The following is an 18,514-nucleotide window of genomic DNA, read 5'->3' on the forward strand; positions in this document are numbered from 1 at the left end:
GTTAGGTTAATTTGTGATTCTAAATGTCCCTGGGTGTGTATGTGAGAGTGACTGGTTGTCTGTTTAAGTGTGTTAGCCCTGTGACAGACTGGACATCTGTCCAGGGTGTACCCTGCCTCTGGGATAGGCTGCAGCTCCCACACAACCCTGATAAGGATAAGAGGAAGAAAACGGATGGAGTGGAAAGATGTGTCAAGTATATTCTACACTGAGTGTTGGTGAATTTGTAAATTCACTTAAACTAGGAGGACAGGTGTGGTTTATACTAAGCCCACTGCATAACTGTGCTATATACTGTATGTACCTATTGAACGTTGCATTTGGACTTTCCAACAAGGGGAATTCTGTATGCAAGAAGGCTTAGTTATCTCTATATCAATTACAACAAAATGAAACTAAACGTTCTCGCTTGTGAGAAGAATAGAAAACTAAGCAGTAATCGGCCACAAGGGACGCTTGTACTTAAGATTTCTCACTTTAAAACAACAGGCTGTGGTAATACTGGTCTGTATACATGGGCAGGATGTTGTGCAACTGTCGCTTTACAAGCATGTAGTAACCAAATCAGGTGACAAGCAAATCTTGTATTTAAAACAAAGACAGATGAGTTTGCACTGCATTGTGAGCATATTTGTTTCTTTAGAAGAGACGGTCTGACTGGACCTCTACTGTACGTGAAAACGTTCTCATCTCTCTGCTTGCAGTGCAGTTTTTGCCGTCATAGTTTTCAGCTTTGGGAGATGATGTCAGTGCTTCACTTGTTTTTGACGCTTCTTAACCCTTTAAGACCTACCATAGAACCAAGTCCGCCAGAGCTTATATTATATGTTTACATGCTGTGGAGCCATTTTTGGGAGCATTTCAAGTTGCTATACATCAATACAACCATTACAGCCTAGATTTTAATAATATGTAGGAATTAAGTGCATATTGATTACATAAATTGCAAAAAGGTGCAATAAACTACAAAAAAATTGAAAATCGTTTTTGTTTTTTTAACATATATTTCTAGTTAGAGAAATTTAAGAGGCTTATCCCTCAAAAATAAATACAAAAAAGTTTATTTATACACTGCAGGAAAAACGAAAATAAATATTATAATGCAAATTTGCAAAAAAAAGCAGCATATGCATCAAAATAAACTATTTCCAGCAGTGCAATATGAGTCCTAAGCATCCCAGAAACGACACAGAAAGTCATAAAGTCAAAGATAACTTTTAAAAACACCAGTATAGGCTCATTGAGGCCCGGATGGTAAAAAACTACATTTCCGCGAAAATGACGTCACTTCCGGTTTCGGGCAGGTCATGGCGGACATGCGATAGTTCGCGCTGACGTCTAATCCAATGTAGGAAGTGTTATGAACAGCTGATCAGATCGGCAAAGCGTGTTTCTGGAATATTATGTTTTTGTTGCTGCAAGTGCTTTTTATGCAGTTTTTGCAAAGCTGTATGTGGAAGGAAACTGTGACCGAGGACAAGCTGATGGCATAAGATGTAAGTACAACTCCTCCGGTTTCATATGCAAAAAAAATTATTGCGCTAGCTCACGTGGTTGCAGAGCTACCGGGATTTAAAAATAGTTACGCAAAACAGAGCGTGCCCGCTCCGACCGGTTTTAAAGGGTTAAGTAACATATTGGTCTCAATTCAGTTTTATTTATTTAGCCCTAAAAAAAAGTCTGATTGGGGCTGGTTTCTCACTGGACCAAACTGTGTCCTCTCCTGCAGATGTGGTGTTCTTCATCTACCTTTACCAGCGCTGGATCTATCGAGTCGATCCCAACAGGGTCAACGAGTTCGGTACCAGCGGAGTAGACCACGCCCAGAACAACACAGCAGCCCCTGCGCCAGATGCCGCCTCCGCTGCAATCACAGACAAACCAGAAGGGGAGAAGAAGAATGATTAAGCGAGATCCCACCCTCATCTTCCTCCCTGGCTCTCACTGCTGGAGTGAAGAGGACTTGTGGAAAGTGGGCATGGAGTGGAGTTGTTGTTTAGCTATCATGGATGCCGCTACCAAAAGAAAAAAAGAAAAAAAAATACAGTTCAGCTGTTCCCTCTGGTTTCTTTGTGGGTGCACAGAGAGTCATATTCAGTGTAGACTTGGTAAATTCTTATTTCTGCTCCCCACCCACCCCTGCCCTCCGTTTTGCAGTTCAAGTGAAGTAAAACAAAACGTGATGTACTGTATTCTGTATGATTTTTTTGATTTTTTGATTTTCACTTCAGAGGGTAACAGTGTCTGGAAGTAGATGTTGGGAGGGGAACAGGTCGCAGTTATGCTACTTTTATTATTTTTATACAGAGGAAAAAGAGGCCAGGTGCAGCTTTTGTTCTTTGTGTAGATTCCTTTTCATTCCATGTGAGCACTCTGATTCGGCTTGGCCGGAGACGGGTGAGTAGAAACTGGAAAGATCCTGAGCCGCAATGGAGGTTGGTGAAGAAGCGAGGTGGCGACTGGATGACCATGCAGGACGTTACCCACGAGATAATGACTACTACCCTGAATTTTAAACAAATGGTTAATGTTCTAAACTTGAACATAAAAAAAAATAACAGCCTTGTTGGTATTAATATAAATATATTAATATTGTCAATGACTTAATTTTTGTTTTTCAGTCACTGATGCGTTCTTTTGTATTTTCCTCAAACTGTACAGCCTCATGTTAATATTACCGATGTCAAACTGTTTAGCAATAGGTAATTTGCAAGTCTCATTTTTATTACCCCTCCCCTTCCCCCTTCCTCAGCTGGTCATCTGACTTTTTGGATGGTTTCATCTTCACGCTCCAAAATCACTTTTGACGGACACAGCAGAGTCGAGCAGAGTCAGGCTTGTGCTGGAAGAGTTACAGTGTCTCTTTTTTCTTTTTTTCTTTTTGAGTGCTGTAAATCCTGAAAGGATGAGGGGTTCCATGTTGGTACATATATTTTCAAGGATTCATGTTTATAGTAAAACTAAGTGTGATTTAAAATGTCTATGCAAAGTTTTTTTTAATTAATTTATTTTTTTACACCTTTTAAATATTTGTTTTGGGTTTTAGGACAACATTTTTGCATGACACTTCATTTTGCACATTAATTTCTATTGATGTTTCAGAAAATACAAATTGTGCAAACACTGCATCTACACTACTGAACTCTTTCATCTTTGTGTTACAAGTTGAGGTCCAATTTTCAGCCAGTAACTGTTTGTGTCTGTGCTGTCCAAGAACAGCCATCATAACATCCACAACTCAAGGTCGTAGATTGGAGTTGAGCACAAACAAGCCAACAAAATACAGTGGCTTGCAAAAGTATTCGGCCTCCTTGAACTTTTCCACATTTTGTCACATTACAGCCACAAACATGAATCAATTTTATTGGAATTCCACATGAAAGACCAACACAAAGTGATGTACACGTGAGAAGTGGAACAAAAATCATACATGATACCAAACATTTTTTACAAATAAATAATACCGAATACTTTTGCAAGCCACTGTATGTGGAGTACTGTGCAAAGTCTTTAGCTGCCCTTCATTTCTTCACACATTTTTGTTTCCTCAGATTTTTAAGGACTCTCCGCACCATGTTGAGATATACCATGTTTTCAGTTGATAGCTCTGAGTCTCACTTTCTATGTGCAAAACACTGTTTACTGTTTCTACTTTTATCTTTAGCATTTTTTTTTGTAGATTTGGCTAAAGAAAAGAAACTAATTGTGTTTTTGTGACATGCTGCTAGTAACAACGTGCACAAAGACACAATTTGAAACTGGTTCTTCTCTAAGCTGTTATGTATAGACACAGCACTGGTTCATCCTTGAGTTAGTTTATGTTTACTAGAGTTAGGTCCGTGGTCAGGTAAAGGTCAAAGAGTGGGTTGGAAATGAATTAAAAAGCAGCCAATGTCAAAGAAAAACTTTGAAAGATGTTCAGGAAACCTAAAGGACTGTTGCTAAACACAACGTGTAAGATAGTCCGGCTTTTTGAAAGCAGAACATATAGAAATGAGATCTGGCTCAAGACTTTTGATTGGAAGTAGAAAATATGATTCAAAAGGAGGAAACCTTAAAATGTTAAACATATAATTAGAGATTAGGCCTAATTATAGAGTTTCTGATCTAAATTAAGGTTTGTAAGGAAAAAGTGCCTTTTCTGGCCTCACTATTATGCATTATGCAAATCAATAAAGCGCCGAGGGTTTGATTTAAAAAAAGCTCGGTTCGTGCTGTCCCAAGGCGGGTTCCCGTCTGTGAGGACCTTCCGCGCGGAGGGGGATTGCGACGCGTCCAGCAGCCAATCAGCGCGAAGCCTGCTGCAGAAACACAAAAGCGGAGCACACTTAGTTCCACACATGCAGTGTTGCCAACGTAGCGACTTTGTCGCTATATTTAGCGAGTTTTGAGACCCCCTAGCAACTTTTTTTTCTAAAAAAAAGTCGCTAAAAAAGACGTGAAAGACATTACAAAAAACAATAATTGCTAAAATAAATTTAATTTGTAGTTCTAAATAAATTCTAAATGCATTTAGGACGTTTTTTGCTCACTTTATGTCTCGTCCACGATGTTATTTCTCTCTCCAGCAGCGTAGGTTACAATTACGTTAGCATGACCAATTATGCAAATTAGGTGATGACGTCATTTAGCGACTTCTAGCGACTTTTAGGACAGCCAATAGCGATTTTCCTTACTGAGGAGTTGGCAACACTGCACACATGGCTTCGGGACGGTTTGACACTTCTCCCCGGGATCAGACAGACACTCTGAGCCGCCGTGCAGTCTAACTGGTGGTTTAAGGAGCTGTTTCAGAGTTCGGGACGAAGGTCTGGACCGAGAAGGGGGGAAAAAATCCAGTCATCTGGTTTGCCGAGGTCTCAAGGAAGGATTCAAGGACAGGACGGTGAAGTTTAACATCCTTAAGGTGGTTTAAGACTCGACGCGAGCCATGATAGACATGGTCAACGGCACCTCTGGTGGGTGGTTGTCTTTTGTAAACCTGTTGAATCTTGTGCGTAGAAACGCTGACATCTTCCTGAGGCGACACGACAGGTCCCCAAAGATAAGTATATTTACCTGCAGGTAACCACTGCTCTAGATTGACTTTCACTTAAACTAAGGGTTGACTACAGGGCAGGAGGCTTGGGGGTTTTTTTTGGTGCAGTGCTCAAACAACGTGCCACAGATTCATCCACCAGTGACAAAAACAAAACAGAGGAAACTGTTCATGTTAGGTGGTAACCGCTCAGATTCTGATTCAAATAAAAAAGAGATGAGTGATTTTTAAATTTACTTTGACTTGTATTTCATTGCAAACCATATAAAAACAAAATAATTCATGTTTTGTCTGGTCAACTACATTTCATTTGTGAATATACATCCTTTCCTGTCATTCAGACCTGCAGCATACTCCAAAAAAGGTTGGGAAAGTAGCACTTTAGAGCTAGTAATCAGGTAAATTGGTTAAATAATGATATGATTTGAAACAGATGATGTTAACAGGTGATTGTAATTGTGATTTGGTACAAAAGCAGCATCCAAAAAATGTCAAGTACTCAAGTACTTTAAGAGCAAAGATCGGCTGAGGATCTCCAGTTTGCCAACAAATACGTTAGAAAATAATTGAAATGTGTAAAAACAATGTTCCTCAAAGACAGATAGGAAGAGGTTTGAATATTTCACCTTCAACAGTGCATAACATAATTATAAGATTGGTAAATGGCCTGTATTTATATAGTGCTTTACTAGTCCCTAAGGACCCCAAAGCACTTTACACATCCAGTCATCCACCCATTCACACACTGGTGATGGCAAGCTACATTGTAGCCACAGCCACCCTGGGGCGCACTGACAGAGGCGACGCTGCCGGACACTGGCGCCACCGGGCCCTCTGACCACCACCAGTAGGCAACGGGTGAAGTGTCTTGCCCAAGGACACAACGACTGAGACTGTCCAAGCCGGGGCTCAAACCGGCAACCTTCCGATTACAAGGCGAACTCCCAACTCTTGAGCCACGATCGCCCAGATTCAAGGAACCAGGAGGAATTTCAGTGCGTAAAGGACAAGGGTGCAAGCCTAAGCTGAACAACCGTGATCTCCGATCCCTCAGGCGGCACTGCATCAAAAATCGTCATTCGTCTATAAGTGATATTACCACATGAGCTCAGGACTACCTTGGCAAACCTTTGTCAAGTACCACAATACGTAGTTACATCCACAAATTCAGTTAAAACTGTACTGTGCCAGAAGGAAGCCCTATGTTAACAGTGTCCAGAAGTGCTGTCTAGGTTCTGGAAGGCATCTGGGATGGACCATCGCACAGTGGAAACGTACTGTGGTCAGATGAATAAGTATTCTTGGGGAGAAATGTATGCTGTGTGGTCCCAAAAGTCAGGGTCTGTCATGGTATGGGGTTGTGTCAGTGCCCTTGGCAAAAGTAACTTGCACTTCTGTGATGGCACCATTAATGCTGAAAAGTACATTGAGATTATGGAGCACAATATGCTGCCTTCAAGAAGACGTGTTTTCCAGAGACGCCCATGCATATTTCAACAAGACAATGCAAAACCACATTCTGCACACATTACAAAGTCCTGGCTGTGGAGGACGAGGGTACGGGTGCTTGACTGGCTGCAGTCCTGACCGGTCTCCAATAGAGAATGTGTGACGCATTTTGAAGCGTAAAATGTGACAACAAAGACCCTGTGCTGTTGCCCACCTTAAGACTTGTTTGCAAGAAGAGTGAGACAAAATTACACCTGAAACACTTCATTTTGTGACTTCAGTCCCTAAACATATTTTAACTCTCTGGGTTTGTTTAAAATCACTACCCTTTCAGCTTGTTCATGGCCAAAAATGCCCACCAACAGATTGGGTCTGTAATTTTTATTATTTTTATGTTTTTTGCCATTTTCTCTGCATAAAGCTTTTAACTAACTTCAGTTCTTTTCATAAATGTAAAATAGTTATTACTTTTTATCTTTTTAACCCTTTAAACACCAGTTTGTTTGTCCACTGCACCAGTTGGAAGACAACCTCAAATCTCACAATTTTATATAATTGCAGTGTTACTGGAATTTCTTGTATTATCAATAGTAGAGTCTGGGGCATGTAATTGATTCACATCAACACTGATTATAATGCATTGTTATTTTTGTGCAGGGAGAGCAAAAACATAAAAACTCCCTCTCAGCTTGTTCGTGGCCAAAAATGGCCACCCCTTGTTTACATTTACAAAATGCTATAAAATTAATATATGTATATATATATATTTTTTTCTAAGCTTTATTTTCATTTTTAAATTGGAAAACGAACAAAAACAAACAGACACACAAAGCAAAAAAAACAAAACAAAAAAACCACAAACAAACAGAAAACTCACAACTATGGGACAGAGCAAGTATCATCAAATAACCACAGCATGGCAGGCCATTGTGACCACAGAAGCACTCCCAAGTGTACACTCTTGTATCTATGCCTTTCAAGGATAACCTCAAACATCTGAAAACCAAACACAGAAAATACAGGCATAATAATAATATTGATAATTACAGAAATTTAAAACAAACACACAAACAAACAAAAACCAAAGAACTCAAAAAAACAAACAAACAAACAAAAAAAAGTGAGCAAAACAGAAAACACATCATGTGAACCCCTCCCACCATCCCCCCACCCCTTTACCCCTGTATGGCTCTCAACCTCATCACATTCATGTATCCAGACAGCCCATATTTACACCTATCTATAGAAACTCTCATGCGCAGGAATCAACATCCCACACGATAAAACTGCAGCATTCAGGAGTTCGAGTCAGGAGGGCCTAACCGGGGATCAACTCAAGGCAGATCCAGGGGGATTTGCGTCATCTCTATGATCTGTTAGGTCCAAAGACGGTAGTACTGACAGGAAGGGGCCCCAAATTTTTTCAAAGGTTCCATATTTCCCTTTTACACTATGCGATATCTTCTCAGGTGTGCAGTAGGACGCTAGCTCATTAATCCAGTGTCTCAGTGTTGGAGAATTTTCAGATTTCCAATGTAACAGAATACATTTTTTCACTGCAGTACTCGCAAGTAAAATAAAATATTTCTTATGATAATTCACATTAATAGAACCTGTGTCACCTAGAATCCATAGTTTTGGGTCCAGTTCAATTTGGATCCCCATTACCCTTGAGATTATTTCAATGGCCCGTCTCCAGAACTCTTCTATCACTGGGCAATTCCACAGCATGTGCAGGAGATCACCATCTGTCACCTTACATCTCAAACATTTGGGGGAATAATTATTATCAATTTTATGTAACCTATAAGGGGTGTAATATATCCTATGAAATATATTAAATTGCATTTGCCTGTGATTTGTAGAAATTAACCATTAACCATTTATTGGAATGGTTCCAATAAATGGTGCCATTCTACCTCTTCATAGACATAGCCCAGGTCTGTCTCCCATTTTCTTTTTATAGACGCTTTGTTATGGTCAGGTAACTTTTCATTGATAATAGTATATATAGAAGATGCTATTCCTTTTATTGACTTCCATGGTTTGGTGCAAAGATGCGTTTCAAGAGGAGTTTCTTTAGGTATCTCGGGGAATAACCCTTTGGATTTCTTCTTATTTGTAGGAATTTGAAGAAATTTGTCCTGGGAGTTTGAATTTTTCCTTTAGTTGTTGAAAGTCAATAAATGTATCATTATTGTATAAGTCGGCAACAGTTCGAATATTTCTGTCCTTCCATCCCCGCAATATTGGGTCAGCAATATGATGAGAGAGATCAGGGTTGCCCCATAAGGGTGTCCTTCGAAGAAAAGAGATATTTATTTTCAAAAGTGAGTGGGATTCCTGCCAGGCACAGAAGGTGTTTAATATTATCAAATTGTTTGTGAGCTTGGATAGACATTTTTTTGTACCTAAAAATAGAACATCTTTTAAATGGAGATGGGTCAAACATGGGTGGTAATTCACATTTTTAAGTGTATAATTTCGCCAATAAAGGTCTTAAATAATCAGGCCCCATCTTATCTTAATGACCTTGTAGTACCATATCACCCTATTAGAGCACTTCGCTCTCGCTCTGCAGGCCTACTTGTTGTTCCTAGAGTATTTAAAAGTAGAATGGGAGGGAGAGCCTTCAGTTTTCAGGCCCCTCTTCTGTGGAACCAGCTTCCAGTTTGGATTCGGGAGACAGACACTATCTCTACTTTTAAGATTAGGCTTCAAACTTTCCTTTTTGCTAAAGCATATAGTTAGGGCTGGACCAGGTGACCCTGAATCCTCCCTTAGTTATGCTGCAATAGATGTAGGCTGCCGGGGGATTCCCATGATGCATTGAGTTTTTCCTTTCCAGTCACCTTTCTCGCTCACTATGTATTAACAGACCTCTCTGTATTGAATCATATCTGTTATTAACCTCTGTCTCTCTTCCACAGCATGTCTTTATCCTGTCTTCCTTCTCTCACCCCAACCGGTCGCAGCAGATGGCCCCACCCCTCCCTGAGCCTGGTTCTGCCGGAGGTTTCTTCCTGTTAAAAGGGAGTTTTTCCTTCCCACTGTCGCCAAAGTGCTGCTCATAGGGGGTCATATGATTGTTGGGTTTTTCTCTGTATCTATGAAGCGCCTTGAGGCGACTTTTGTTGTGATTTGGCGCTATATAAATAAAATTGAATTGAATAAAGAGTAAAATAGTTAAACAGTCATCTCTTCTTAAGGGAATAACATTTATTTTTAATTCAGATTTCTTTCACCTTTAAGTACATGCGATAAAAAAATTCACTTCTTTGCAAAGACCTTGAAATAAACATTCAAACGTGAATGCTTTCTGCATTTTTTTTTTTTTGCTTGTATGATCAGGTAAGACGTCTCCTGATGCTGGGAGGGGCAAATGTGAATTACCGCACAGAAGTCCTGAACAACGCACCAGTGCTTTGCGTCCAGTGTCACCTCGGTCACCAGGAAATTGTCTCACTGCTGCTCGAGTTCGGCGCCAGCGTGGATGTTGTTTCGGAAAGCAGCATGAGCCCCCTCTGCTTCTCAGCTGCTGCAGGACACTTGGGACAAGTCATGCTGCTCTGTAAAAAGGGGGCTAAGGTGAGGACTTTTCATATTGTGACTACTTGACAACTATACTGATGTAGTTTTCTTGTGATCTTAGACATTTGGTTTCATTTGGCCATCTTTCTGGATATCTGGCTTTTTCATATGCAGGGTTTGTATGGGTGCTTGAAATCATTTAAAAAGGCTTAAATTTAAATATTGTCTTTTCAAGGTTTGAAAAGTGCTTGGATTTTAGATGTGGTGCTTAAACGTGGTTGAAACCATATTTCATTCACCACAAATTAGGGATGCACCGATACCGATACAGGTATCGGGTATCGGGGCCGATACTGTAAAATGTGTGTGTACTCATACTCGTAAAAGTTAACCGATACCATGAACCGATACTAACTTATTTCATTAATCAGAGGGTGGATTGTCATTTCTGTTGTAGTTTTTTAGATTGGTCACTAGGGGGACATCCCGCGCTAAACAGGCACAGGGTTAGGCGAGTGAGACTGGCGGCTCCAGATAAAAAAGAGAAACTGGAGGCTGCTGTAGCTAGGTTAAACAAAATGTCAGCAGTGTGAACCAGAACAGCCAACTTTAACTCAGGTTTTGGAAAAGCGATGAAAAATGTCAAGAGAAAATCCACGGGCAGTTAAAATAACAGAGGCTCTGACTCATTTTATTTCTCTGATTGACCAGCCAATGCCGGTTGTGGAAAACATAGGATTGCACCGTCTTCTCAGCATACTCGAGCCGCGATATGAAATTGGACACTCTGCAATAATTTAAAAGTTTATTTTCTTCTCAAACCTAATTTGTATTTATTTTATTCCAAACAGAAGTGTTTATTTATTATTCTGAAAGCTCGAGACAGTGCCAATAGTTCAGTGATATTTTGTTAAATTACAATGTGGAGACTCTGCAATAATTTAACAGAAGTGCTTATTTTTCACTTGAAATTTTTTTTGTGGTCATTTTTATTACGATTTTATTTTTTATTGGCAGAGAATAAAATAAAACCTGTCTTCTAATTCATTGCATTTGTGTGTGTGTGTGTGTGGTAGAAGTATCGGTTTTTGTACTCAGTATCGGCAAGTACTCAGATCCAAGTATCGGTATCGTATCGGTTTGAAAAAATTGGTATCGCATCCCTACCACAAATAACTGTCTGACCGAATAGTTTTCTTATCAGATAGAAAAATAAAATGAGTCGCAAAGTGTGAAAGCAAAATTTCTCCATCTGGTCTGCCTTGCATCTCTGCATGTCAGTCTGTTTCAATGTGTGACCCCGCCCCTCCCCCCGGACATCGGGGATGAGTGCACTAACTTGACGTTGCTGTTTTAATGAGTGTTTGATGGAAAACGACACTGGTGGAATTTGCACTCTGAGTCACATGACAGTTGAGTCCTAGTAAATAATTTTCGAGTATGTGTACATAACACATGCTAATTTTTAAAACTATTATTATTATTTTGCTAGCTATCAAATGTGCTGGAGAAATGCACTGAATGTGATAGTATAGTAGTTATGGCATGGTGATTTATGGAATATGCTGTAGACTTAGCTAACATTACTTAGCAGTAGCAGTAATGTGAGTTACTTCACTCAAGTAAAAGCTTTAAACGTTAGTCTGATACTTAACTAGCCAACTTGAGGCTTAAGGAAATAATGGTAATAAGAGGGACTGATCCATATGGGCACAGAGAATAGCCACTTTTTGCACCCACCCATTAAACTTAAGAATTATTTAATTATAAATGGCTTCAAATTCACATTGACGCCTGTGGGGCACTATCAGCCACTGAGACAACAGACAAATTTTAGTGTTTTAATGAATGAATATTTCATATATTAAGGCTGTCTGTGTATTTAAGGGAGGTGAACAATACATTATAATTTTACATAATAATATCACAGATGATGGACTAAATAAATAGTTTACTTAGATGCTTGTTCATTCTTAAAGTCTTATATGTTGAATTGAACTATATGTCATCTGTTCAAAGCCATGCCTGTCTTACTGTACATGATGTTATTAGCACAAACAATTTAAAAGTTACTGTGACTCAAACATAGAAAAATTGATTTTTTATTTCCCTCACCTAATTCTTAAAAGTATTTTATAGCATATAAAACCTTTGAAAATATGCTTTGGTTCCCTTTTAACTCCAGAAAATCATAAATCAAAATATGGATATTACCTGTCCACAGATTCATGGTGACGTAACTGCTCTTTTAACTGTCTGGTGTCTTTGCTTTGTTTGGTGTTTGTAGACATGGTTTACATGAGCTTTTAGCTGAGATTCAGAGGTTTCTGTGGACACTACTCATGTCAGCACTTATATTTCTGACCTCGTGTTATAATCGATTAAACGCGATCTCCTCCCTTTTGCCCCCATTTTTGATGGTGTGGGTGCAAATGATCAGGCATGACATCCTCATAATAAATCAGATAAGATACTGCAAATAATTAATCCTGCATTTGTGTGATTGAAGAGTGTGTGCAATGACACCGTTTGAAAGATTTGGCCTAAATAATTCTGGAGTGAATGAGCCTAAACATGATGACCTGACTAGTGACACATACACACACACACACACACACGTATGACTTTGCCAGTTTCAGCTGAAACAATTTCAGTGTTTCAAACCATGTTCCAGAGTTTTTAGTTCACCGTTCATGAGGTTTCAAGGAGAAAATGAAAGACAGATCTGAATGTTTGAAAGTGTTTTGGAAAAACTCTGTAAAGATTAGATGAACAATACTCAAAGGATAAATTCAACTGGTTTATTTTTTAAGTTAAACAAGCGAGTAAATAAGGAAACAAGGTTAAATGATGTAAGAGCAAAAAAGTTAACAAGTAAATAAGGAAACAAGGTTAAATGAAGTAAGAGCAAAAAAGTTAACAAGTAAATAAGGAAACAAGGTTAAATGAAGTAAGAGCGAAAAAGTTAACAAGTAAATAAGGAAACAAGGTTAAATGAAGTAAGAGCGAAAAAGTTAACAAGTAAATAAAGAAACGAGGTTAAATGAAGTAAGAGCAAAAAGTTAACAAGTAAATAAAGAAACGAGGTAGAGGAGAGAAAACCCCAACAATCCCCTCTGAGCAAGCACTAGGCGACAGTGGGGAGGAAAAACTGCCTTTAAACGGGCAGAAACCTCCGGCAGAACCAGGCTCAGGAGGGGGCAGCCAACTGCCGGGACTGGTTGGGGGAGTGAACAGAGGTGGAGCAAGATGAGGCTACATCAGTTGAAGAAGCAGTATTGTCCCTCTTCCGGAACAAGCTGAAGAATTTTTTCTTCTTTTTCATGGACTTTTCCACGAGCGCCTTTTTCTCCAGGATGAGGGTTCTCAAGTCATCGATGGTTTCTGTGTTTTGCTTCTCAAGTTTCTTGCATGTTTGTTCCACCTGTTCTAATGTTGCTTGTGTTTCTTCCAGCTTTTCTTTGAGGTCTTTGGATGTTGCCTCCTGTGTTTGCTTTGCCTTCTGCAGCTCTGCATTTCTCACTTGATCTTCTTTGTGCATGCCTTCTAGCTGCTCATTTCTTTTCTGGATGTCGCGCAGCGTACACTGCAGGTCTTCATGCGTTTTCTCTTGCTTTTGCTTTTGGGCCTGCATTTCTGTGTTTTCCCGCTTCAAGTTGTTGAATTCCAACAATATCCCCTTAATGAGCTCTGAGTTGTTTTTTGCCATGTGATCGATCCTTTTCTGCATCTGTGAGCATCGTTTTTCCAGTGTTTCCTTTTCTCCCTCCAGCTCACTTGTTTTGACCTTCAGTTCATTACAGACTTCTTGCATTTTTTGATTTTTACTCTCAAAGTCCTTGATAATGCACTTTTCTTCTGTCAGTCTTTCTTGCTGTTGTTCTTTCTCTTGAAGAAGGTCTTTATTTTGGCGCAGTGTTTGATCCAACCTTACCTTCACCATTATGTACTTTTCCTGCATGCCTTGGAGTTTGTGCTGCAGGTCTTTTTGCTTTGTGTCCTGTTGTTCCTTCTGTTGGAGGACTTCTTTATTTTTTTCTTCAGCTTCATCAAGCTTTCTTTGGAGCAGCTGATTCTTTTGGTCCATGTATTGAAGATCCCACTCTATCTTATCAATCGTGGCTTTCCTGCCTTGAAGCTGCTCGGACATTTCTTTAACTTCAGCGCTCTTTTTCTTGTTTTCTTTGATGAGGAATACAATCTGCTCTCTGGCTTGAGCAAACTTGATCCCCCAGCCCTCATTAATAATGTTGATGTCGGGCTGGCGCTGTAGTGTTTCTTCCAGCTGTTTGTTTTGTGCTTCCATTTGTAAGCACTTCTTCTCCAGGTGATGTTTTTCTTCTTCAATTTGTTGGATTTTGTTCTGGAGATGGTTGCTTTCATTCCTACTCTCCTGTAATGCCCTTTGGATGGATAAGAGGCCATTTGGAGAAATTGGCCGGCCACGGCAGGAAGGAGAGGCGGCGTAATCTCTTTGTCTTGGTTGCCGTAATCTTGGATACATGTTGGCGTTTGTATCCGATGACTCTGAGAGGTTTCTGTTTCTGTAGTGAACGTTTGAAGGCTGCAAACAAACGAACTAAAAAGTGCTGTTTCTCACCCCTACTTAAGGAAAAACTTCAAAGGATCAAAGGTCCATGTGACATCATCACTCCTAAGCCAATCAGATTGTCACATGACATTTTGGAATGGGGATGTTTTTTTTTAAACCTTTTTCAAATTTAACTTAATATTTAAGTGTTTCTTACTTGACCCGCTTAGTCGATTAAAAAGTTAATTGCCACGAACACCCCTAATGTTATATAACACACCACAGAAAAAAGACCGTTTTTTTCTACGTGACAGAGCTATAATAAATGTTTTGTTTTTTTAAATGATCCTACTTTTTATAAAAGGGAACATTATTTAAAGAATATGTATTTAATTTAAAAAACTCTGTATTCATCTAAAGGGTATAACAAGAAGGGTGACCTTCCTGCTCGAACATGAAACGACCAAAATAAATGTATTTCTCTGCAATTACAAACTCTGTGTAAACAGTCTTGGTGTCAAAATAAAGCTAACATTGGTGAGCAATGTTGCCTCTAAGCTGCGCGTGTGCGCAATTGCGCACTGCTGGCACGATCTCTGCGCACAAAAAATCTGTGTTGCGCACAAAAAATCTGTGTTGCGCACAAAAAAAATCTAACCTGAATTGAAGAGCGAATTGCTTTGTTGAAATCACATTAGATCACTTTAGTCTACTCACTCGGAAGATCTTTCAGGTAACGTTGTGCTTCAGCAGGAGTGGGGAAAATTTTGATAGATCCCTGGTGCCTGATGCGAAGTTGCGCTGGGTACATCGGAGCATATTCAATCTCCTTCTCTCGCAGCCTCTGTTTCACGTCACGAAACTCGTCGCTTCTGCGTTGCAGGTCTGCGCTGTTATCCAGGAAAAAAGATATTTTCTTATTCTCATATCTCATCTCTCCCCTACTTCTAGCCAGTCGGAGGACTTTCTCTTTGTCTCTGAAGTTCAGAAACTTAGCAATGAGGGGCTGTGGTCTGTCAGACTTCTTCCCGACGCGGTGTACTCTTTCAAGGGTAATGTGTGAGGTGAAGCTATCATTCCCCAGGATTTGTGGTATAAATTTCTCCAAAAATCCCACAGCGTCGCGGCCTTCTGCTTGCTCAGGGATGTTCAGTATCCTCAGGTTGGACCTTCTACTGCGGTTCTCCAAGTCGTCAATTTTGTCTTTGAGTTGCATTGTCAATTTCTCCATTTTATCGACACGGTTGTGTGCATCTTTAATGTCGTCTTCGTTTGCGCTCACTCGCGCCTCCATCTCCTCAACCTGCTCAGAAAGCGCATTAAGAGAGGATTCAACTTTCGTCAGGGTTGTTTGTATGTCGGCCGTTTTTTTGTCAATATGTTTCGTGCGGTCCTCTTTAGTTTCCTTGATAGCATTGAGTAATTTGCTAATTGGCAATTCCTCCTCCCCATCCACCATATTTCCTGTTGCCAATATGTGCAGGTGTCCTGAAGTTTTAGCCGTTTTCTTTCGTTTTGAGTGTCGCAAATTATAACTTGCCATACAGAAGTTTCCTTAGTAACTTTGCCTCTTGCTATGGTCCAGAATTGTATGAGGGCAAGTCAGGATAAAGATAGATTCCTGGGCCTACCGCTGGGAGCTCACGAATACACGTCTACTCTTGTCCGCTGTCAGCCATCACAAAAATTAATATATATAATATATATGCTATTCACCTCAGGACCAAACTGGATTTAGAGTTTGGTCCTGAGGTGATGCTATAAAATTAATATATATTAAAGCATTTTTCTACTTTCATTGACTTGATTTTTTAAATTAGCACCGGTCCTAAATATAATTCAAATTCAGATATTATACCCTTTGAATACCAGTTAGATAACGTATTATTACTATGTTTTTTGGGGGAAAAGTTCAAATGTTTTCTGCATATAAATGATGAAACCTAATATTCTTTTTAATCATCATTGCAGGTCACTACCAGTAACAGTAACAATGATTTATTTCTACTTTATTTTATTTTTTTGGATGAATGGCCAAAAAGAAAATCACACATGGTGTGTTAGTGACCAGAAAGGCAATTTAATAACCAAATGACCACTAAAATGATCAAAATTTATATTCCAGTGTCTGTGCTTTTGTGTGCATCCTCATTAGCAGCAGGATGTGCTAACCACAGTAAAGGGTTTTTGTAGGCACACTTTCCACAGCTGGAGCAAGTGGCTGCTGGTCCAATCCTGGAGGTGCGCCTTTTGCACCTTCTTCTCATTTTGTTGGTGGGGTGTGGGTCACACTCTGGTTCAGACTACTGTATCTTGAGATCAATGGCAGAAGTGGCTGAGAATCGGGGACAAGGGTGTCTTGCAGTTGTTGAGGTCACCGGCATGTGCCCCAGCTCTTCCAGGATCACTCTTCATTTGTAGGTTGTAAACTCATTCTAAATTCGTGTGTTTAGAATAAAAGCAGTTTTACCTAAATTGCTTGATTTAGGGCTGTCAATAACAAGGAATCAAAAAAGGTGGTTATAATGGGTTTCAATTGGCCAAAAATGGCCACAATAGAGCCAAGAGGAACAATTTGATGTGTAGTGTATATCAGTGGTCCCCAACCTTTTTTGCGTCATGGACCGGGTTTAATGTCAGACAATATTTTCAATATTTAAGGTGTAGCGGGTGAATGCAACAAAATAAAATGATACGACCAAAACAAAAACTTTGGTATTTCGTAAATATAATAATAAACGCGAATTCACTGTGTAATTGTGTAACTTTATTAGCAGTGTCCTCCTGAAATGCGGCAACAACATTGAGAGTAACATCCTCCTCTCTGCCCCTTAATGCTCTCTGGTCGCTATGGTAACGCGTAAATCTTTCAAAATAAGACACGCGACTACAACACGGGAAAAGACACAGGGAAACCGAGCTAACAATAAAAACCCTGAAAACCATAAATTTTACACCCAAGCCTCAACGCTTGCGGCCCGGTACCAAACGACCGGTCCGTGGCCCGGGGGTTGGGGACAGCTGGTGTATATTATTGACATATTTAAGGAGCTGAAGTTAAAAATAAAAAAACATAAAGAAACAGCACAGCTGCTGCCCTAAACCGGTGTCAGATTTTTACCACATCTGCACTTTCACTTTGGATTCACCATCAGTTTGTATTCATTCACACAGACCTGATTCATGAATATATCACAGAAAGCGAGCAGGTAGCACCCTCCCTATCTGGACTACCTGGACCACCTCCTCCACCTGCTGGCCTCCCCTGCTCGACACCAACCCCCATGCAGACATCCAAGCCGGTGCTGGTTGCAAGAGGCACCTGGTCTAAGGTGGGTGTTTGTTTGTTTTTTTTAGGTGGTGTCAGCTGTAGGCCGTAAAAGTTGCCTGTTTGGGGTTACAGATTCTTGGCAAGTTTGTGCTCATTACTTCGATCCAGGTCCTATTTAACTAGATCAAGTCTTAATCAATATACCTGATACTTAATTTATATAAAAGCCAGAGAAATAAATGTCAGTACATGCACCTATTTTGTAAATATTCAATCACTTTGGCTGCTATGACTGTATAACAGGTAGGAAACTGGAGTCTAAGCTGTCTGCAGAAAGGTTATGACTAATAAACAATGATAACAATAATGATGGCATTCTTATTTTTAGCCTTTTCTTATCTTAGCTGGGCAACATAAACATTAAAACAGTTAATGGATTCAGCTAAAACTTAAACATTTTATTTATGAGAAGAAACTGTTAAAATCTGCTTTTGACTTCTCTGATTGTTTTTTGAGGTTTTCTTATCATTTGTTTGTGCAAAGCAGTCACACAGATGGGCAGGTTGTTATGCTCTTCCCTCGGTTTATTATTAGCAACAGTAGTTTTATTTCCCATAGTCTTTGTGCTATTATTGAAAGGCGGTTGATATAAAACACTTTCAGAGGAAGCGTCCGTTCCTCCTCCTCAGCGGTG

General features: G+C 39.8%; 2 protein-coding genes across 3 annotated transcripts in view; one reads left to right on the top strand and one right to left on the bottom strand.

The window, feature by feature from the left end:
- The window catches only part of clptm1 (CLPTM1 regulator of GABA type A receptor forward trafficking), a 36,520-nt gene that overhangs the window by 16,293 nt on the left and 1,713 nt on the right, over nt 1-18,514 (top strand). The window contains exons 14-16 of one of the 2 annotated variants that reach the window (XM_085184871.1): nt 1,730-8,983; nt 9,664-10,075; nt 17,724-17,885. In XM_085184871.1, the coding sequence (XP_085040997.1) occupies nt 1,730-1,908 (179 nt within the window). In that variant the 3' untranslated portion in view covers nt 1,909-8,983; nt 9,664-10,075; nt 17,724-17,885. The remainder of the gene's footprint in view (nt 1-1,729; nt 8,984-9,663; nt 10,076-17,723; nt 17,886-18,514) is intronic. The other variant, XM_085184872.1, reaches the window with a different exon arrangement.
- Nucleotides 12,806-16,226, bottom strand: LOC146503327 (uncharacterized). The gene has a single exon (XM_085130231.1). It carries the CDS (start codon nt 14,520-14,522, stop codon nt 13,209-13,211), a length of 1,314 nt encoding a protein of 437 aa, XP_084986357.1. The 5' UTR covers nt 14,523-16,226; the 3' UTR covers nt 12,806-13,208.

This window comes from Neolamprologus multifasciatus, chromosome 14, assembly GCF_963576455.1.
Source record: "Neolamprologus multifasciatus chromosome 14, fNeoMul1.2, whole genome shotgun sequence".
Classification (NCBI taxonomy): domain Eukaryota; kingdom Metazoa; phylum Chordata; class Actinopteri; order Cichliformes; family Cichlidae; genus Neolamprologus; species Neolamprologus multifasciatus.

Bases quoted from the DNA above. Each gene is read 5' to 3' on its own strand.
- LOC146503327 (XM_085130231.1), bottom strand. From the start codon at position 14,522: ATGTATCCAAGATTACGGCAACCAAGACAAAGAGATTACGCCGCCTCT.